This window comes from Falco biarmicus, chromosome 5 (assembly GCF_023638135.1).
Source record: "Falco biarmicus isolate bFalBia1 chromosome 5, bFalBia1.pri, whole genome shotgun sequence".
NCBI lineage: Eukaryota > Metazoa > Chordata > Aves > Falconiformes > Falconidae > Falco > Falco biarmicus.
The window spans coordinates 37,722,475-37,746,160 of NC_079292.1; the positions used below are offsets into that span (position 1 = coordinate 37,722,475).

The 23,686-nt window shown below is 35.6% G+C and overlaps 1 protein-coding gene across 5 annotated transcripts in view; it reads right to left on the bottom strand.

Moving 5' to 3' along the window:
• XPOT (exportin for tRNA) overlaps nt 1-23,686 on the bottom strand; it is a 28,604-nt gene continuing 4,918 nt past the window's right edge. For 3 of the 5 annotated variants that reach the window (XM_056342081.1, XM_056342084.1, XM_056342083.1), the window contains 23 exons: nt 22,059-22,141; nt 20,823-20,879; nt 19,332-19,401; nt 17,932-18,150; nt 17,172-17,356; nt 16,640-16,808; nt 15,137-15,373; nt 14,779-14,817; nt 12,711-12,773; nt 11,623-11,747; nt 10,603-10,747; nt 10,331-10,450; nt 10,063-10,157; nt 9,207-9,276; nt 8,561-8,799; nt 7,775-8,060; nt 5,741-5,930; nt 4,420-4,536; nt 4,219-4,334; nt 3,665-3,712; nt 2,154-2,225; nt 977-1,033; nt 1-469 (listed from right to left, as the gene is read on the bottom strand). In XM_056342081.1, coding sequence (XP_056198056.1) covers nt 443-469; nt 977-1,033; nt 2,154-2,225; nt 3,665-3,712; nt 4,219-4,334; nt 4,420-4,536; nt 5,741-5,930; nt 7,775-8,060; nt 8,561-8,799; nt 9,207-9,276; nt 10,063-10,157; nt 10,331-10,450; nt 10,603-10,747; nt 11,623-11,747; nt 12,711-12,773; nt 14,779-14,817; nt 15,137-15,373; nt 16,640-16,808; nt 17,172-17,356; nt 17,932-18,150; nt 19,332-19,401; nt 20,823-20,879; nt 22,059-22,141 — 2,829 coding nt within the window. In that variant the 3' untranslated portion in view covers nt 1-442. The other 2 variants (XM_056342082.1, XM_056342085.1) reach the window with 2 other exon arrangements.

Consider the following 23,686-nt stretch of genomic DNA (forward strand, 5'->3'; position numbering starts at 1 on the left):
TGACTTTGATTGTTTTATTTTCATGTCACCATACATGAACAAATGATTTTTATGTCTTATGAAAACATTTTACTCAGTATCAAAAATGTACACATTTTAATAACCATTGCTATGATCTGAAGGGTTTTTTACATTTAATTTCAAAAATAAGTGTCATTTCATTGCTGTATGTGTTACAGCATAAGCTTAAATCATCCTATACATAAGAAAAGTTTGTGTAGGTATACAGATAATTTTCATGTTGTCACATACCTTCATGGTCGAGATACAGGTGGGGGATTTGCATTTCTCTTTTTTGTGAAAGGCTAAAGTAGGTACTGATGTGAGCACAAAGCAACATTTCTTAAAAACAAAACCAGTCTGAATGGCACAAGAGTTAGCATTTTTATAAATTAACAACCAGAGTTCTGGATTATGGAAACATGGGAGTCCAGTACTTTCCTTAGGGCTTTGCTCTCTGGAAGAATACCTGTTAAAGGTTTATTAAAAAAACAAACAAACAACGTTTTAAGACAAATGAAATATAAAACATGGAATTGTTGACATATAAGATAATTAGCTTGACGGAGCTCATTTTCTTGTTTAACATACTGGTTAACACACTAGGTTCAAGGATGTGACTTGTGCAATTACATTCACACCCTCAAAAATGAAGCGTCCTGACATTCTCTACAATCATAGCATCACTTTTTAACTATTCAACTATCAAACATAAGTCACAAGAATATCAAGCTATTGAAGAAATTGCAAGGTGCTGAGGATAAGTGACAGTCCTACAGTTGTAGGTTTGTTGCTGTTGTTGTTTGCTCCTTTCCAGGTAACCGCATTTACTATGTAAAGATTCCCTACAGCTAAAAAACTATTAAATAATTCAATATTTCATTTTTATTTCAGGTCACTACCATGATTGAGTTGTATGATAAAGTCCAAATAGAATTAAAAGCTATTTAAATAAAATAATAAAAAAAATCTTTACCTTTAAGTAGTTTTTAAAAACTTTAGCATCAGGCTGCTGAAGTGCTTGACAGAATTCCTGTAAGACAGAATAAAATACTAAGTAACTAAATGAAGCATCAAGGCAAACTGAGATACAAGGTATTCTATGTGCTCCTAATGTATGTAAAGCCATTGATATTAGTTTGTATTTTCCCTAATGTGCAACCAAAGAAAAGCATGTTCTAGATAAAAAAATTGTAATAGGCTATGACAGACCAAGTGCATTCTGGGGTGAAAAAACTGTATTTTCAAATACAGGATATCACATTCACTTTTAGCTGAGTAACAGAAACACAACTATCTAAGAGGACTGCAACCAAGGGGATTCTAAGTTTTTTTTTAACTTTCCCAGTAACTTTTGGTGGCTTTGAAATGAGTACTTCAGACAAACGTTTACACTTAAAAATTATGCACACACTCTAGATTACAGCTGAATATATTTGTCACTTGAAAAAGTTAGATCAGAAAACACTGGGGTGCCGGCAAGAGATAATACTTGGATCCTTACATATATTTAACACCACTTAGAAGTTCTACAGTTTAAGTCTTACTATGAGTATAATTGTCTCCTAATGCAGCAGACCTGGTAACTATAGTATCCAAATTAATTGCAATTAACTTGTCAGTGTTCATCTAACAATTTCTTTACAGCAATGCTTACCATTACAGCTAGCAATGCTTAATGTTGAGACAGCGGTCAGGTGTGAAGTTTCACTTTTTGAGAACCCTTACACTACTCCAAAATAAACATGCAACCCACACACACACTTATTGTACATAATTTTTGACAGTAGAACCAGTGCTGTGGCTTAAATTTCTGTAGTGTGGAATACAGCCTTTATCCACACTTCCTATACAGTCAACATTGTTCATGCTACTTTTGAGCTATTACTTTAAGTATTCTGATACTTTTACCTCAAGTCAAAATTTGAGCTGAAGTAGGAAGACAGTCACATGCACTGAACTTTTTTTTTTTTTTGCAAGGTACTCTTCCAGTAACTTTACTCCTTATGCTAAATAAATCCTATTCTGATATGCAATATCACAGTAAGTTTTACTGAGGGATAGTAGGAGGTTAACTTTGTCAGTATTAACTTAGTTCCCATTTAACATTTACGATCAGTAAGTTTTCCAAATGTCCTTTTAAGAACTCCTACCTGAATTATCTCAGGAGCTACTTGCAAAGAAGGCAAATACTCTTGCTGAAGGTACTGAATGCACTCAGGACCCTAAAGAAAGCAGTACATAATTTGTTCAAGTATGTTTTTATACAAATGACAAGTCATAGCTCTCTACTGTATGGTACAAGAGAGTTTGAAGACAGGTGGTCTACATGACTTTTACAGAGAAGTTATGCATATCAAATGCTCATGTTATTATCAGCTGATAGCAAACAGAAAGATTTCTTAACCTTGGCATTAAGGACTCTACAGCAATTTGGTATCATAGAAGAAGAATGCACTGAAAATTGCACTGAAATAAGAATTACAATACAGCCAGTCAGATCGTGACACGTTAACTGTAAAAGTCAGTTAAGTAAGAAGACGGCCCTTATTTCACTATCTGACATATGAAAGACACACCCCACCCCTGCCCTGCCCCAAACCTGGCAACTAGCATCTGCCAACTGCTTTACCATACTACTCCCACCGTGAAATTTAGTATCCAAGTACCCCTGGATGTAGTGTTTCTCTTCTTGTAACACAGACCATAAATTTACAGTGGACTAAACTAATAAAATGGAACTTCTAATCCTTTGAGAGATATCTGCATTGATTAGATACCTCTCATCAGAAGAGGGACTACTGTACACTGGCAGTATATATAAACATAACCCAAAACATCTACCACAGGAAAGTGAATTGACTTCATTAGTTCACACAGAAGTTACCTTAGAACTAGAATATGGTATACAGTTCATATGAGGGGAAAAGATGTCACATCACTTTCCTGTATTTGTAGTATTAAGAGAAAGAGTACTTTTAACAGGAAGTTATTTACTAAAGCTGGATTTCCTATGTATTTATCTTTTCACTGCTTTTGGGGAGAAAGGAACAAACTCAGAAGCTCTCCTCAATTAAAAAACAAGCCTCTTCTCTGCCAGTTTATAACTTCTCACAATTTTTGTATAGTTGTGGCTTTTACTTGCATTTGAGAAAAGCATTAACCAGCAAGTTAAAGGGCGTATCTGCAAACAGTAACACAAAAACATAGAAACTGTTTCATTTTCCATTAAAAATGGAAATATGCTACAGTGTTTTAGTCATTAAACAATGCATAAATCACTTTTTTCCATCAATGTTTTTCAATGTGGTCTCCTATACATCAAAAGATACCTTTTTCACAGAAGTACTTTATAGTACATCTCTAATTGCTCTTTTATGTCAGTTTAAGTACTACACTGAAAAGTGAAAGAATGCCAGTTCTTCAATTAAACACAGTAACAATCAAGTGAGCAGTTTTGTCCTTAATGAAGAGTCAATATTTTGCAGTAATTATCAAGTGGTAGAACTACTGGATCCTGTGTCCTTGCACAGCATTACGGTCATCCTATTATTTTATCAAAGAGTAGAGTAGTAATTCACTCTAGTAAGTATCTAATTTTTAGAAATTGATAAAGCACTAGAAAGAAACCTACAAGTTATTCCCTGCATAGTATGAAACTTACCCTTTTGAGATGAATTGTTTTTAATGTCACTGCACATTCTGATAAAGCCTGCAATGTAATACATAACATTAGACTGTTCAATTAGTCTACTGGTTAAATATTTAAAACCAAAGAACCTAACGAGGCTGAAAACAAGGGCTAGTTCGTGCCATTATTCCCTCATCTTCCTCTCACACAATGTTAACTGAACACCTCAACCTCCCAATTTTTGTTCCACTCTAAACAGAAAAAATTGTCATAGCTGAACCCAAAATGAACTAAAGGACAGCCACCAATGTGTGTTCACTTTCACTGAACACGAGTTAATAAGTAACATAGGTCAATGCTAAATACTCAGATCTGTGACTCGCTAACTTGGTTTTGAGCATAGGTGAACTACAGAAGACAGCACCACAATATTCAATAATTAAATCATCCAGGTACCTCAATAAAAAACAAAGTATTTCATTTGTGAGATGATTATGATCTTTGATACTACATGGCCACTGTAGGTTTATTAGCTTGAATGTGCCCCACAAGAATGAAAGCAAAAAACCCAAGTCTGTAATACACACCAGTACTGTCTGGGCATCCGCCAAGTCAAATGTTTGCTTCAAAGGTGCTACAAAACATGCAGGAACAATGTGCTTGTAGACAAAGTCTGCAAAACCTACTGGTCCATCTTTACCTCCTGAGAAGAAAAACAACGTTCCATATTCTATTATTGCTTCATGGTTAGTAGCAGCTGCAAAGAAATTACGAATAGACAGCCTTACCCCAAAGCTCCACCAACTTCGAAAGAATAATAAAACAAGTCTTCTGTGCGATGGGATCTGGGTAATCCACTGCTCCTTGAATGACAGTGAACAACACACGCTCCACATTCTCTGCACCTTAAACACATTAAAATGAGCTTGTCATTTCAATTTGCAGCCTAAAATGTTTCTGTGCTCTTACAGTATTTCATATAAATACTGACCTGGAAGACATGCTTCAACTTCAAAATAACTCTTTTTTGCACAAATCTCAAATATTTTTGGGAAGTTTCCCCTACGATGCAAGACAACTCTTATTTAGGTTATAATCATTATTATTATTTTTTTAAAGTTTGTTTGTATTAAAGGCCAGAAGAGCAATTAAAATCTCCAAAGGTGAAGCAGGGTACTTGGACCTGCTTACAAATTTTTCTCCTCTCTACACAAAACTGGTAGAGTTAATCAAAACTCAGCAGCACTTACCTTCCAATATATGGAAAGATACTTTCACCACAAAATTTCTGTGCTGCGTCAATGTTTATTTCCATTTGGTTCTTTAAAAAATTTCTTGGCCCATCACAACTGCCAAATGCCTGTCTTTCAAGAAAGCTCTCACTACTGCTTAATGCCACTCTTTCCTTTCCCATAGGTACCACCCATCATTTTAGGATGGGGGGAAGGAATTTTGAGCTCCACCTACCAGCTGAGTCCCTTCAAAGCTTTTCAAAGCCCCTAGCCATTCTGATGAAATACAAACCAAGAGAATTACTTAAAGAATCAAGAAACTGGACATTTGACTTTAAATTCCTGCTTTTAAAAGCACTAATTTGCATTTCGCCACTAAGGGCAAGGAAAATCTGGTAACTACATAGATAATAAGTCACATGATGCCTTTTACTATCCCCTGATCTTGATATCTATAGTAGTAAACAAATGACAGGAGTTACTCATGTGTCCTTCAGAAAATGAACACCACAACAAATACTGGCAGCTGTGAGTGGCCTCACCCAACAGTTTGAACACTGCTATACATTATTATATACTGTATGATCTCTGATTCACCAAATACCATGATGCACAGGGATGGATACACTGTTCTTGTCCTCCTAGACACAGTGATCACATATAAACTGAAAAGATCAATGGGAAGAACATGCCTATTACGGCAGGATTCACAAACCTGAATTCTTGCACAACAGGTAATTGGAATACTGTATTTACATTAGTCCATTCTACCTTAACATCATTAATAGTACTTGACAGGAACTAGGCTAATGATTTTAGACAAAACTTAAGAGAGGAATAACCATAGTACTATCCTTTGAGAAACTGAACTACTTACCTTGATTAGCTATGACTTCACTCATTCCACTGCCAGTTACTGTCTGCAGAAAAGCAAAGTAACTTCTCCGTAGCATTTGTTTTTCTAAAGCAGCAGACTGGTCATTTTCTTCTGCTGGAAGGAGCAACACCTCAAAAATAGCATGAAGCAGTGGCATAAACATCTGTTGCAGAAAAGGTGAAACCTGTGTCTGTGGAAATTGGAAGAGGGCATCAACGCCAACAGTTATAGCAACTGAACATTTCAGAATTAAATCTTAAAGGTTCGTTACAATTCTCAGCTTGATTCACCTTTAAAGTTAGTATTTTCATGTACCAACTACTTATAACAAAATTAATCACGTCAGTCACCATGAACATTACTGCATCTTGACTTACTCGCCACCGATCTTTTGCACAAAAATACCTAGGCCTATATAGTCTCATTCTGAGTAGGAACAAAAGCTTTTTTTCCAGGCTTTCTCATCCTTCTGTTCAGACAGACACTAATTCAAATCCCCTGAAATACCAAGGGGGACTGTTGTAAGGTCATTATAGTTACAACAGAAAATGCATCTCTAACATTAAAGCTGGCAGCAAGGCCACCTTTTGTAGCACTTGTCTTTAAAGACTGCTTAAAGAAAAAAGTTTTCCTGAGCTGAAATACTACTAGCATTACAGGATAAACTTGTCATTTACGTCCTACTTGCAGTGAGAAGTATAAGGGCACTAAATTAACTGAACAATTCCCAATTGAAAATCTGAAGGTCTGTGCTATTCAGCCACAACAGAGTTCCATAAAGAGGCAACTCAGATGTTAAGTTTCTTAATGCTTAATAAAGGTTTTATCTTTAATCATTTTACTGTACGTTGAAAATATTCAAGGTGAGACTACTGAAGCTAGGATCTTTAACATATTGTGGCAAGAATGGTACAGTATCAAAGTTAATTACACCTCAATAAGGTATTTGTCCAGTCTTGCTCCTGTGACTTTTTTTTTTTTTTACCTGCCTCACCTCACAGACTATTTTTAGTTATCTGTTATCTTGAATTGCTCTTAGCATAACTTGCTAAAAGGACTAAAATAGTAAGTCTTCCCCCATAATTTCTGAAATACTTGATTTTTTACAATTCTTTCTCTCTGCCCGGCAGATGGGATACTCCAGAGGTCCACATACTAGATTCACCCAGGTATATTTATAGCTGTTCTACTGCTCACAAAATGCACTACTTCTAGTAATTTCAATATTCCATTCTGCTGACAGACTTATTTAAGCCTATTTAAAAGGGCTTCTTAACCTTCTCATACAGCAATGAATTTCCCATCACATTCACAACAGTGCAATATTCTTGTGGCAGCTCCACAGAACAAACCATGCGCAACAGGTTAGTAACTTCATCTATTTAGTTGACTTTGTAGAGCTTTTTGGTTTCACACAGTTCGAATGCAAAGGCTATACTTCAGGAACCTTTGCTAAATAATCAGTTGACAGTTCTACTCTCAATTAATACTATATCATGTCTCTATTTCAAAACCTCCATATTTGTCCATCTATTTTAAATAACAACGCATTAAGCCTGCATACTTTTTTATGCAACACCACTGCATTGACATCTTTTAAGTCAATATTTCTCCCAATACACAGATCTGATATTCCTGTACCTCTACCTCCTGGAAATCTCAGTGTAAGAAATGAGAAAATTCACTTCAAAGCTTGCATAGTTTGTAATACTAGTTTAACACTTCAGTGGGAGGCAGGAAGTTACTTGTGTCAATAAGAAAAAAATCTTTGCGTTACAAGTAACATTCAAAAATATTAAACCCCAAAATTTAGAAACACCATAAAATTCTGAGACTAACGAAAGAAAACCACTCATTTAATAACTGCAAGTCCAGCAATGTACAACTCTGGCTGAAGACAATGTCTCCCCGTAGCAGCCTTAGAAATGTACTTACTTATTAATTGTGAGATAAGGTTTTAACACAGGTATTTTTCTGGAACCAGAAGAGATATCAGCAACACTTTGACCCCCAAAAGCTTATGCAATATCATACCTTAAACTTAGCTGTTATTTGGTTTATAAGAGGAATGAATTCTTGAAGATCTTTTGCTTCACAATCTTTAAGCATGTGTTCAGAGGCAGAAGGAATGAATGGAAGAACTTCTTCCTCTAGGCAAATAATCATGCGGTGAAGGAAAGTGCGGACACCACTTCTCAGAACTTCCTTTTGTAATGGACAACTGAGAGCTGGCAAAAATGTTTGTAAGCAGTCCAGATAAACCTCTGAGCAGCCACATTGTTTTACAGTTTGTTTATTGCTGAAAGCCTTGCTGGTTCGGCTGTAAAAGCAACGCACCGAGTATTATATAAGCTCATGTTCCAATATAGTGAAGAAGCAATAACACCAAGAGTAACATATGGTTTAAAATCCATGCACTAAACTACAATATTACATTTCATAAAATGAGAACCAAACACTAGAAGAAATGAACAGAATTATTTGATATGAGGTAGCTACGCTCTGGCAGTTTTGGGAGAATAAAATTCTGATAGTTTACAAACAACATAGGATTAAAATAGCTCCACACAATTCTTTGAGGAAGGGAATAACATGCTGGTTTACTATAAACTTGCTCAATATTCCCCTGTATCTACAGCCATAGCAGCCTTTTTTAAAGGGGATTTAAATAATCTTCTGGGCTATCATAAATTCTCAACCACTGATGATTTTCTAGGTCAAAGCAGCACAGGTAGAAACTCAGCCCCTCCTCCCAATCAATCCTTTATATTTCCCTTTCACTCAAACCAGAAACACACAGAGTCACTGTGCTGTACCTACCTAGCAAACCCAACAGCATGATTGAGGCAGTCAGCCAGTGCCATCTGCCTGTCCTCATCTTGTGCCATCATCAGTTTTTCTAACAATACTTTGAACTTCTCCATCAGTGGAGTCAACAAATTCCTCATTAGAACCTGTTTTCTTTCTGCAGAGTATTCGCTGTTAACTATTAATACTCCAGCTGTTTCATAAATGAAAAGTTGATCATCACTGCTTAACAGAGCCTGGTAACCATTTTCCTAAAATGGAAGATAACAGGCATAATTCACTAAATGTCCTTCATCAAAAGTTGTCTTCTCAAAGTTTAAAAGATACTACACACTGTCTTTAATCATGCCTAAGTAATCTCTATAGTAAGTTTACAATTGTTTTATTCTCTTCCTACTGAAGCAGAGGCATCAAGTATAGGCAAAAATACAGTTGAAGAAACAACACACACCCATCTCTATACTATACTCCCAAACCCCCACATAAGATTATTAAAATTAGGTATAAATGTAAGCATGGCAGTGATCTCACACCAAAGCAGAACAATTATTTATGCTTAAATGTTTGCGTGCTAAGCTTATAATTTAACAAGTATTCAGGCACACCAACGAGCAAGTGTAAACCTTATTTATTGGGAAAGTCTGCTGTAAATACTCACAGGAGGAGACAGTTCCAGCAGGTCTTGTATTCTATTCAGAACATCTTCAATAAAGGGATTCATTTGCTTACTGAGGTAAAACACAAGTACATAACTACTTAGAAGTACGTGCATTTTTACAGGTTTTCTGACATATTTTTAAGCTGTAAAGCTAGACTCCTAAACTACCCTTGCAGTATAGAACACCCCTTTAAATATCAAAGCACTTTTGTAGAAAAATCTGGCCGATAGAGATAGTACCTGTGGTAAGCCAAACAAATCCATGGCAGAGTGGGAAAAAACCATTTCTTTCTTTTCCCGCCCCCTTTTTTTTTTTAATATACATAAATAGCCCCACTCCAGATAATGAAAATATTTCACTTAACAGGTGAAAAATAGGTTCCTTCTGAAATCTGAATCATCTCCTGCCTCTACATTAAACGCATGCCTGAGAAATAAGACCAACATGACAGGACTATTTGAAGGGCTCTAATACGCTGAGAAAATGTCATCAGTATAAATTCTGTAAATATTTGTAATTTGGTCAGGGACAGGGAAGAGTTACTCTTGGGAGTCTTCAGATTCACTCACTCTTAACTGTTCACTGAAGAAAAGCAGAACAGTCACTTACACTGTTAAATCAGTTTTAACATCTAAAGCTAAGCATATGTATTCCAGTTCTTCGTTCTGTGAGTTTTTCCACTGCCACCTTAGTATCACACAATAGGACAACTCTGCTAGAGCACTGTTTTGATATCTTAATTTTACTGCAGTACATTTGAAGCCCAGCCTGTTTCAATGACAACTGTGATGTACAGAAGGACTATGTATAGTAAATTTAGTGCCATTTGGTTACATCTGTAACAGCTTTACTCACTTAAGAGACTTGACAAATCTGGAAAAGAGGTAAGCTGTTCGACTTCGTACTTTGGGACTTGTATGGCGAAGACCACGGTGATCTAAAAATGCCATCTGCAATCGAGAAAATATCTGTCTTAGAATCCCTAAACAAGGCAGGAGGAAAATCTAATCATTCAACAATTTAAGAAACTCAGCTTCTTTCTTTAGTGACCCTCAGAAACTAAGAAAACTTCCTAAGTCTAAAGAACTTATCTAGTCAAAAATGTAAATGAGATGAAACTTACTAGAACAGTTGGAATGTGCTGAGGTTCAACAGCAAAGAATTTTTCATATCTAACCACTGTTTCAAAGAATTCCAGGGTCACTGATGTATGTTGATAGGCACTGACACCAGAAGTCACCAGCTACAAATAAAAAGCATTAGCAAGTTAATGCTTTAGCCTTATAACACCAAGACTACAATGTGACATGCTGGTAATTAAGATAAACCATTTGAACTAGAGTGTTCCAGTCTTTATTAGCATTTTTAAATACCTTCCACACCACACATGCTTACCGTTCTCATCATGTCTTGTAAAGCCGTAGCTTTTGTAACATCACCAGAGAAGTGAGCACCATGAGATACAGGAAGAGCCTCAGCTAACATATACAGCAGCCTTATGGCTACTTCTACTTCCATAAATCGCGTAGTCTGCCAATTCCTAGAGAAGGAATATGAAGATCATGTTAGACTGTAGTAGCTTATGAAATAATCACAGTTACACCACAGAAGTATTTTCTTTTGAGCCTTCTTCAGATGCACAGTATAAAAAGAGCAGATTTAAACTAAGAAAAACACTGTAAGACTAGGCAATATTTCAGGATGCTTCTCAAAGACTTTATCCACAAACACATCACCTATTCACCACAGCACTACCAATTTTCTTTTACCAGTTTCAACCTGAAAGATACAGATTTCTTGAAGTGCTTGCTTAGGTACAAAACCACCCACAATGGCCCATGGACAAGCCATTCAGCTTCACTTAAAATGAGGGCTCACTAAAGAGCAAGGTACAAGGAAGCCACCAACAATACTGGAGTCCTATGTGAATACACACAACTGGCCTTTAGTCAGGCAACTAGTAATAATGTTTCTTTATTTACATGCATAGTTACCACGATGGGTTCTGCTCTTTTTGCAAAAAACCACTTCACTTTGTTTCTTTTCCTTATCCACCCTTGGTTTTCTAATAGCATTAATACACAAAAATATTTGCCATCTCTCAAACATTTCCTTGAGGTGTAAAGTGAACACTTGCCCAAATGGCTGTTGCTTTGTACATAAATGACTAGGATCAAGTAACAACTCTAGGGAAAAAGAAATTAGCCACCCTTTAATGTTACAAAAAGAAAGCTTTTTCTTTCTAAACAGCTCAAGGAAAATTATACAAAGTTATATTTATCATGAAGTTGTAACAAGCTCAATTCTATCAATTGGCTTCCCTTGCTACACCACACATTACTTACAAACTCCGAGAGTTACAAAAGGTAAAAAAGCTAAGGGCATAGCGTACACACATTTAAAAACCCAACTTACTGAAGCGTAGTGTTAAAAACTCTGCGGACAGATGCCAACAGTAACTCTGGTGAGACCTGAGCAAGTCTGTCCAGTAAGAGTTTCAACTGTTTTCTGTACTCCACAAACATTGCTTCATCTTCCCCCTACAAAACATTCACATGTCAGTGAAGTCTGTATTTTTGTGTTTAAACAATTACACCTAAAACAAAAACGTACCTACGAGAACAGTATACCACACTCAGAATTCAATAATGCTTACCCTATGCTCTTGCAACATAACAGCAGGCTTCTTTTTTGGCTGGTTGTAATATGTTGAAATCCACTGCATTCAGTCCAGAAACATTAAAAAGGCTTTCCAAACTGAAAACTAGCCAAAAGTACACGAAAAAAAATAATGCTCTTGGCAAAGCCTTATTGACCCAGTTCTTGAAAATTGAGTCACTCCTCAAAGGTGTTCTTTCTCAGTATCTAATTTAGTTTTAAAATTAAACTGACGGAAACATTTATGATGGACTGCATACAGTTTAAGCTAACCTTTTTAAGACTATAGAGCTCTCTGAACAGCCTGGAGCAAAAGTGAAGTCTAACATAGACAATCTTTGTTGCTGGCTGACAAGAGACGTAAGCATGGGAGGAAAGTGAAATCAATGCCTTTAGCTTATTTTTGCAGAGGTCTGACCATCTGAAGTAGGTCAAACAACATCCCAAAGAGTTTCATTACAAAATGTTTCCCAAGTCTTTTTGCAAGACAGAAGTGATGTGCAGAAACATGCAAACTTACACTGAACAAGCCAGCTCAACAGCTATGTTTAGCTAACAGCACAGCCATATTCGCTGAGGAATAGTTCTGCACAAATGCAGCCAGAAACACCCTGTTAATTGAACTGGCTTGGATAGCCCTTGACTATGTTATTTTTTCAAATGCAGACATGCCTAAAAGTTGAAAAAGCTTTCCACATAGGGAAAAAAAATAATCAGGCCACATATCTTTGCTTCCTACCTTCAAATCCTTAAGTCTATGAAAAATACGGATTTTAAAAGCGTGAGCAGGTTTTACTACATGCAATTTAAATTGCATTTGCCCATTTACTCATATAACACAATACCTCATTTTCAAAATTATATTCTTCATCATATGTCAACTTCTTCATAACAGCCAACATGATTGCCTAAGATAAAAACAGAACTGTAAGCACAGAAGCAGACAAGTGATAAGAAGCAATGGTTAAAATCCTACAGTAAAGGAAACATTAAATCAAGTGTTAAATGCTTACAAATATTTTAAATCCCATTTGAATTATTATTTTCAGAGGTTTAGAAGAATTAACAGTCCAAATTAAAACAGACTGATTATATCTAAACAATACACAGATGCCATTCCAGATACACAGCATAGATAACTTGGAGCTTCTCAGTCTCTGACAGTATTACCTGGCTTTGTTTTCTGCTTGTAATCTATGCCATTTGTTTCACATGGAAATAAAACAATTAAGATGACTGAACTAGGTAGAGGAAGCTAAACAGGCTGTCCAAGATCTTATTTGAAAGGCGCAGGTCAGCTTAGCTGTAATATTAACTTCTCTCTCTATTAACTGAACATCCTTTAAAGGTTGGGGTTTTTTTTGGGACAGGTTAACAAGCTGAATTCGTTCACCAAAGAATCCAACAGTAAGAGCTAGGAGCAGCAAACGAGTGAGAAAAGCAAAACCTTCCCTTTTCAGCAGCAGCAAGTTGTTAGATCGGTTAAAGCACTGACGTGCAATTTCACCTTAGTAGGGACTGTTGGTAAGTCCTAAAAGAGCAATAAAGACTTGACCTCATCTCTACTGAAGTCTCAAACTCTAAAGGTATCACTTTGATCTTACTAAGCATTTACTAGTTCAGGTTTTTAGAATTCCAATTTAACGTTTAAAATACATGGAGTACTCAATTCCATTCACACTTTCCAAGATGGACAGAAACTGGACTGACACACACAGTTAGCTAAAACAAGTGAAAATTAAAATAGATTTTTAAACGGCTGAAAGAAGAGAGAATGGTATGATCACTTCTCAGTTTAACACAAATCCTCAAGAGCTGCTCAGTAAAATTAAGAAATAATTCTAACAAAGTTCTTCAGTATGAACGCAAATTTAACAAAACAGACTTCCAGAGAGTAACATATTCAAATTTTAAGCGCCTTAAGTGCACTGCAGTAGTAATTTTGCTTGATCCAGTTATAAGAACAAACGAGACATAGTAACAAAAATAAAAACACTCAGTGATGTTATCAAACTTCTCTTATTGTGTTACCTCATCCAGTTTAAACAGACGTTAGACAAAACCAGGTCAAGATAATCTAGACCCCGATTATCTATATTCAACTCTTCATGTTAGAACAGGTACAGAATTTAGTTTTCTTCGTAAAGGAAAAGTAATCACAGCTATCGGCTGTATGAACTTACAAAATACTTGCACTGATCTAACCAGTTCAGCATCTAAATTAATTCATCCATATTGGTGCAGAAGGGTCATAGGAGAAAAAATTGTAAAAGGACTGTGCTAAAAACCCCAAACAAGTTTACTGCCTCCAGAAGTAGACATAAGCCTTATTTAACTTAATGCTTTATATATAAACTTAAGCTTATGTATAAACAAATGTACAGTTTAATGTAACACTTAACATATAGCTGCTCACTCTAAGTACAACTGTTATATTTGGATTGCAGCTTCTTTCATAACTTTAACTTATGATACTATCAAGGGTCAAATTTTATGACAACCCTTCCCACACTACTTCCAATCCTTTGGAATTAGGGCAGGTTTTAATAAAAATACAAAGCTTCAGGGAAAAAAATATCCACCTCTTCTACCTTGATTTAAGAATCCCCTATCAACAGTACAGACTGTGCAGGAGCTTACCAACATGTGCTTAAGGGTTGCTTGGGAAGACCAGCTCTAAAATAGCTTTCATCTTCATACACAATTCAATATAGGTTTACTATTTGAAGAAACAGCCGTAGTTATTCAGCAGACGATTGAACATACAGTCCTTACTTTCAAGTCTTCCCTTTTAATTATTGTCACATTGCACATTTTAAAGCACAGAAACAAAACATGATTTATTTTAGCAAAATGAAAGATTCTGACCCAAAGTGTTACTGAAAGAAAGGATCTTTAGTACAAAGTACTTACCTCTACATTAGCTTTTTGTTGGTCTGAAAGTGCAGAAAGCTGCAAAATAAGTTTCAAGTGTTATTTTTTGTACAGTAACTCCTTTACTGCTGTCTAATAGGAAAAGACAGGTTTGCTTTAACAGCCATATGATCTGCAAACCTTCTTCCCACTTAACACAACATTTAACACAATTTCTTCAGATTTCTAACACCACCACAGAAATAACATGACCACAGCCATTAAATATTCTCAAGGCTAGTCAAAAAACTACTTCACAAGTCAGCTTGCACATAGTATGAGATTCATATATTCCCACAGAAATCAAACTAAATCATATGTCAAAAAGCAATGTTAAATGAAAGGCAGATGTATTTACTTGTTTCAAGATGTGAAGGTAGTCATAACAAAAGCCAATGATATTAGATGAGATGTCATCATCTTCATGAATTAGCAGTTGCAACATTAGGGCCACTTTTGCTTCAATAGCTTGCAGAGTGTCTTGAGCACTCTTCATGTCACCATTTTTTATCAGTTTAGTCCAACTAGCTATTAACGCTTGCCCCATTCCATTGACCAGCTTAGAAAATCTGGCCAGAAAATCCACATCATCTTCCTGCAAGACAAGATGTCCAATTAAAAATACTAGCAGATCTTATGTTTAAATGGGATGAGCTTACAGACTGTTCTACTCGTGTCTAGCATGTAGAAATAGTAAAACCAACATTTGCCTGCTAGATGGAAAGTTTAATTGCCTGGTTCTTTTTCCCCAGGGAATGGAGAGAAAGAAATTAAAGCAATGCCAGATTTGGCTGTTCTCCATAATACAACAGTAACTTGCTTCGTCTCTGCAGATTCGTTTCTCTTTTTACTTTACATCAAGAAGCAGGTTCAAAATAAACACAGCAGCACATTCATACCATAAATCTTAGGCTGTGTAAGAGGAAAATCTTTTTATGGGAAAACTGTAAAGAATTAACAGCTGTAGCTCACCAGAATACTGATAACAAGTAACTTTCAGTACTACCTTTAAGAGTGAGTTAATATTAAATATTTATGGCTTGCTTTTACAGAAATACGTTGATTAGAATTGAAAAGTACCCCTAGACCAGTCACCCAAACAGATGCTTTGCTCCCTGCCATAACTGTACAAAAGCAGAATACAAGTCTTCCTTAGAAAGACTGAGGTAAGATTGTTAGACATTTTCTGCATTTTAGTAGGAATACAAATTTGACAAAGGCTTCAAAATAAAGAGGTAATTGTCTTGCCATCTAAGGACTACAACTTCATAAGGACTGGCTCCCCTTTCTGCATGGCGGGTAGCAAACAGCTGTCCTTTAAACACTGCAACTGCCAGGGAACGTGTACTTGATTAGCAGGTGTATTTTTCCAGCTTATAGCCAGGAATTTCAAGCCTCACGTCTGATGGTGCAGATACACAGAACAGCATACATGCACTCAAAAAAGCTCTTTCCCCTACCTAATAATGCACAGCTGATCTAATGCATCACCATAAAAAACTACCTTGACTACAATACCTATCACAGAATCATTCACTCAGAAGAGAAAATTCAAGGCAACAAAACACAGAAGCAACATTAACAGTAAGCACGACACTTCAGGAGAGGAAATAATACTTTGCTTCTAAAATGAAAAACCCATGCTAAGGACAAACAAAATGCAATGGGTTTTTAATTAATGAGTATTAATAACAAGCTTTTGAGTATGAGAAAACTGTAAGTAGTGTTTATCTTTGATGCAGAAGCACAACTAATTCTCCCTAATCTGTGGATGTCATTTTATAGTTTTCTGTTCACTTGCTTATTAAAGAACTGTTGGAAACCTATGACTCATTCCTATTCTAAAAATCAATATACAAACCTGATCAATACTGAAGAGGCCAGCAGACTGCAATACTTGACATAAAGATTCAACCAATTTTGTTTTATCAATTGGGTCCATTCCCTTATTTACAATTTCAAACAAACAATCACAGGCTTCTTCCCGGAGAACTTCCACAGACATGTGACCTAGCAGCATATTTATAAACCTTCAGAGGAAAAAAAAAATATTTTTATATGTACATAGTAGCATTGTATAGAAACTTTATATTATTTCTGTGCATATTTACAACAATTGCTTTTTCTAAGACAGTTTTAAAGTCTATTGTACTGACTAAACACAGCATTATGTACTTTTTAAGGAGAACCCAACAAACTGTCTAGTGTCTATTTCAGCCATTATATTGGCTTGGCTTACAAAGTCAATCACTCTACTAAAACCCCCAAAACTCCAAAGATTTATATATGAAGTCCTTTTTCAAAGATTCATTTTAATTCTGTTTCATAGAAATACAGTAAGCATGCTATCAATGTTATTTTTGCAAACACATTCCATCAAAAAAACCCCTTACCTTTCATTGGCTATGAGACTCAAATCTATCCAGGATACATAAGCTCCAACTACTTCAAGGCACTGGCATGTCAACTCTGAGTTATTATATTGATAGTTTTGTAAGATTTGGTACCATGATTCCACCAAACTTGGAATGCACTGTTCTCTCATAGTATCTTTTAATAAGGTGTTCCTACGAGCCTCCTATCAATACAGAAAAAGGATAAATCAGACTTGTCATAGATTAGCATCCTGTCAAATTAGTAGCACTTTGTGTCCACTACCAGACACCACTTGTCCTAGCAAGATAAATAACTCCAATCAGAAACCCAAAGAGAGCACATTTTATTCTTGGAAGAAATAAAACGAAAGTATAGGTTTTGCTCTTTTTCTACCACAATGCCCAAACACTGAAGAAAGGCAGACAAAGGTGAAAAGCCCTCTAGATCATTAAATAGATTTTTGATTTTAGAACTCCTTAAAAGAGGCACTAGAAGAAATTAACATTTAAAAATGAGTCAGTCAAACATTAAATTGGTTAACTCAATCCATCAGTCTTCTTTTTGCTAGCTCTTCAAGTAAAAAATACATTAACTAGAAAGTATGAAATCATAAAAACCATTAAACAACTTACAGCTTTTGGATCTAAACCACCTAAAGTCTCTAAGGCAGAGTTGCCATAGGAAAACACCAACATATCTGCAAGCCTTCTGCTCTAATTGAAGTAAGAGAACTTTTTAGAAAATTAAAAAAAATGTTAATGCAAAATAACAACTTGCCTCTGATGTATGAACAACATCCCGGTCTACCAGCTCAGCATCAACAGCCATCAGGATTCTGAGGTACATATCCACCCCTCGTGGATTAAGGTCAACTACTGATAGAATATCAAAAAAAAACTTGGGCCATTTTGTAAGATACTCAGTAACAAAAAGCAATGCAAAGACTTGCGCTGCTTTGTTGCGAATAAAAGTCTTCTCAGGCTGGGGATTCAGCATCTGGTAGAAACAAGATATTTTATTTGTATATTCTTACTAAATTAGAGAAGAACAATACATGCTTGCTGATATCTGTAGTGATAAACATACTAACTCTCTTCCTGACTGATATAAATAAAAAACCTTACCTTTCCAAGGATTTAGAAGAAAATTTAGCTAAACCGTAGTGAAACAGGGAAAACATTGTCTCTGGGTGATACAGTCCTAAGTCTTTAATTCAGTACTAAGACATTAAGTGTACTGTTCAAAGACTAAAAGCTAATCTGTCAGTTTGGTGAAAGGAATAAACAAGAACTTCCAGACAACAAGTTACAGTCCTCTTGTAGCTAGCTTGTGCCTACGTTAGATGTTAGCTTTAAGAGTAGTAAAGGAAGTTTCTAAAACTAAGCTTGTTGGGGGAGTGGGGTAGAATCTGTCACTACCAATCTCCCTCTCTCTCCTTTGTTTCCTGTAAACTCCTCCTAAGGGGAACAGTTGCCACAAAGAGAAATTAAAAGCAATTTAATCCATTTCACAATGATCTGTTCTTTTTCAAGTTATATTACATTCCATTTCCTACTGTTAGGAACTATGTTAATTTTGAATACAGAAGTGGAATGATAACTAGATAATGGCAGGTACAGGCAAAGACTTGTATATGCTCACTTGACAGTTCTGCTCATTACAAACTCTTGGGTCCCACTGTGATACTGGATGTTCAGCTACATAACTAATTCCACAAGAAAGAATACTATGGCAAAGCACTGGCTACTAACAGACAAGTAATGCAGTTAATTCATAAACATCTGCTATTCTAAGTAGACAGGAGCTAGGCCAGGAGGGTCTTAAAAACAGAATTACTGCTCCTTCTCCAGTCAAGAACATCAGGAATCTGGATTATATATATCTCTAAAGGGAAACATTTAATACTCCTTATTTCAGCTACAACGGATTAAACCACAATCATTATCTGATTTAAAAGAGTTTTATGTTTAGTAATAAGTTCAAGCACAGAGTTCTTTACAATGTCTGATTTAATGAATCTCTAATGAAGACTGGCACATCAAAAGCTTTTAGCCATCAGATACTGTATATCTTCAGGAAGCCATCTTTAAACTCAAGTGACAGATTTAACACTTAGCCCACAGTCATTGCCTTACATTAGCCTACTATGTAAGATTGTTGCAAAGGGACATACTTACCTGTGCTTGCAGCCATGTTATAAGTGTTTCCCTAATTAGCTGCTGCTGGACTTCAGTAAGTTCAGAGTATCTGAAACAAAGCATAATGACATCAAAATACATGCCTCATGACAAGTGTGACACTCAGTGAGGCAAAAACTCTTTTAATATTACACACAATACTGCACATTAAGGTAAACAAAAGGTTCCTAGAAAAGCAATTTACACAGCTACTTGCATGTTAAAATTTTGATTTGAAGACTAAAAATAAGAAAAAACATTCTGCCCATATTAATGGATTACATTTTGAGGCATTAACACCTTCTATATTAGAGTAGAAGCTTGAAATCTTGCAGGAAGGCTGGTCTCAGGGACAGGACTTATGACCCTGATAAAAATACATGCTTGACCATAAGCCACGGGGAGAAGGAAGAGACATCTGTATATGCTCAGACTTGTTTACTACATGAAGACTGTCAATAGTGAGCACAAGGAAGTCCTTCACTGATCTGACCTAGAGTACATTTATTATCAGACACATGTCAAAACAAAAAAGCAAACAAGTCATTCTGCTTTATGTCATACATACAGTCTTGGCAAAATTTGACATTATACCCAGCCCACTTCAAGTACTACTCACACAACATGTTCCTTCCCAGAACTAGCTCAGCTTGCACTAGAACTAGCTATAGGTTTGGTACAGTCCTTAACAGGAATAACTGCTGAATGCAACTCCAGTGTTCCTGTCACAAGTACCCAGTAAGAAGAAAAAAGCAACCTCACTGAAAACGCTTGAGAAAATAAGCAGGAAAACAAGAGAAAACATACTGCAGGAAGCAGGTGACGAGAGTGGAACAAGGAGAGGAAGATGGACAATGAGGTAAAATCAGGTAAATAAAATCACAGAAAATTAAGCCTTTCATTTTTACTCTAATACATAATTGTGAAAATCAGTGGCAAAATACATCTCATTCCTATCTAAAGCCTGACCAACATATTCAGTGTATTGCAACCAGTCATGATGATATTCCAAGACAGTCATATATTATTTCAAAGTATTTTTTCCTAAATTTATGATTCAATGAAAACACCATTCAGTCAAAAGACTCTTAACATCTCTGTCACGGTTATTGAATGAATAGAGCTTTGTCTGAAGCCCAGAACCCTGTACTGAGCAAGGCTGCTGCTTGCAGGACTCTTTTCTGCAAAAAATCAATGAGAGTACAGAGTAAGGCTTGAATCTCCAGAAAGGAATGACTAAGTTTCAAGCAATCCTTGGTAATTGGGACTGTGTTGGGCCATACACAGGTGTTAGACTAGCCAAGTCAAACATGCTGCTCAAAACCCAGCTACTCTTCTCCCAGGAAAAGGTGAAGAAATACAAGAACGATTAAAGATTAAAACTACCTCATCAACCGAGATGACAGACACCATTTTAAGTTTCTTCACAAGCAGAATAAACAGGAAAAATTAAATGGATGTATAAGGCTGCTGTCAAAAAAGAATACTCACTTGAACTTTATTTGATGTTCAAGAACTTGAAAGCAAAAGAATTTGATGTGATCATCACTATAAAAGAAAAGAAATTGCTGTTAGTGGTGGCAATATGGTACAATTCTCTGGGAAGGAAAAAATGCCTTAAATATTACAGCCAGGTCATTCCTTTGGCAAATCAAGAATTACTGTGCACCAGAAAAATTGCTACTGCTATTACTTCAAAGCAAAAATGACAACTACTTGAGCAGTTCATTTGGTAAAAGAAACTGTTAAATTAATATCTATGTTTGATATTATAATCTTCTTTTCTATAGCCACCAATTTGTGATGCTTCGATTTCAGTACTGAACATACAAAATTGCAATGATTATTGTATCCTGTCTTTATAAAAATCTGTCAGGCTTCAATAATACATTCATGGTCTGTTAATACACTAAGTACAAGTTGTACATTACATCTTAAAGAGCAAAGCTAAAGACAAACTGAGGTATAGATTAGGAAGGAACATTCCCCATTATTACAAGTTTTAGACTAGATGAAAAAATAAGTAAAAAAATCTAAAATTCCAAAATAGCTAATCTAAAAAAAAAATCTAAAATTTTACCCATGAGTTTATCTAACCTAAAAATTTGTAACAATCATAATGTATTTTGGTAAAGATTATAAAATGCTGTTTTCAAATCTTGTGTGGTTTTGTTACTGCATACTCTGTTGGAATCAGAAGTTTGATAAATCATTTACAAAAAAGCATTCACTATAAATCACTGTTGTTCAGGAAATATACATCTCAGTTTTCTTCCAACTTGAATTATTCTGCAATACAGCAACAACCTAGCATCTGAGATCTAAATACAGAACTTCGTGCAAAAATTATGGTGACTAGACACTCTTCCCATCTTGAAAAGTGGGATGGCCTACTCCACAGAATATGGGCAAGAAACCGCTTCTGAGATTACTACACATAAAGCTTATAGTCTTATCATGGGAAATTTTCAGCACTCTTCCTCAAAAGACAGCACTAGAACTCATTCTTTTTCCCTGGATTTCATAAAGCAGCAGTCTTTAGGCTACAAAATTAAGGACTTTTATTTATACATTATACAGAAAGCATTATACAGAAGCCACTGTGATAGTAAAAATAGCATGAAGACCATATTAACTTTCAGCAATGTACAGTTTGCCTATTATGCTGCAGAGCTAAAACCAGACCCAAACATATTACTAATGAAAATAAACAATGATCTGCATTACCTGTATATACTCTGAGCTAATGCTTCTGCACAGACTTGCCAAGCATCCTGGGATATCTTCAGCTGCTCAAAGTAGGCTAATGCCTGCAAACATCCAAGTAAGTTTCATTTTAAAAAAGATGCAAACCACACAGCAAGACACCTCATTCACACCTAGACTCACATTTGAACAGCTCTCCCTCAAAAAACCAAACAGTATTTGGATACCTCCAAGTATTTATATGGCTCCCTAATTACCATAACACAAGAGAGTTTCTTCAAATGCTAATATTACAGGTACTCATTTCCCCTTTACATTCAATACAAGTATTTTTGTTACTTTAATATTAAAGTCACAGAAGCAGAAATATTGAAGTTAGAAGGGACCTCTGGAGACAGAGTCAACTAAAAGCTGCTCAGGGCCTTTACGCATAGGTGGAAGGTCACATCCAAGTTAATATTCTTTCCACAAATTCTACAGAGAAAGTGATTTAGATTTTTCACTGAAAACAACTGCACCACAGCTGTATTCAACACCTCAAGCTCAAGAAATATTCAAACACTGAGCACCTGACAACTGTCAATTTAGGAATCTATTACAGAGTAGAAAAAAAATTCTACCAAATTTTAGATAATCAAGATAATCAGAACTTCTAAAAAGCTTTTGACAACAGTTAACTAGATCTAATTGGATTAAGTGTGGTCTGTTATACAAAAGAATAAAGTAACTTTTGAAACAGAGATTAGATTAACAACATTATTTCAATTCTGTGAATGCATGTATTTCAAGAGGGTTTTCTGGCTGCTGGGCTTTTTTTTTTTTTTTTGCATTATTTCATAATTGTCTCCGTTCACCAAAGTAATTATTTAGTAAGTTGAAACAAGTTCTTAAAACAAGAATTCACTTCCTGTAGATAGTACAGGTAATTTTCTAATACTGAACAGTTTTACTAGAAATTGTTTGATACTTCCTTTGGATATTACATCTTACATGATTAGTGAAAAGGTAAGTCACCTTTTATAAAAACTATTTCCAGGTTAGGCAGACTGTATAGTTAGAAGGTCAATAATCTATAAGCTCAACTTTTACAGTGATATTCTATTAACAGAACACTTAAAGACTAGTTACATCTATCTTTCCAAAAAGGACAAACATCCAGAACCAATGTATTTAACAGGCTGCTTAGCAATATTAGCCACATCAAACTAAATTTTTAACTGTCTTATACATTCCAGATTTGTTTCATGAACACAAAAACTAAGGTATTATCATCCTCATTTCTAAAAGATTTTACTGGAGGTTATCTTGTAGACACTTGAATCAACTTGATAAATCAGTAAACAGAAACACTTATTCATGAAATAGTTACATAAATTGCGATACCTTTTCATAGCAGCATCTCTCTTATGAAGTAACTGTTACCACGCACCACAATTACTTTTTTAACCTACTCTATGCTAATACAAGCTTCACTACAGTTACAAACACAGATTTCATTAAAAGACACTAAATATCATGTAAGAATTGAAAGGGCAATTGCAAGCAACTCACTGTTTTCAGTGGCTGCTTTCCATTCTCTGGAGGATGGAGAGTATGGAGCCTCTGAAAGAGGCTGAGCAATAAGTACAAAGAACTTAAAGAGTCAGAGC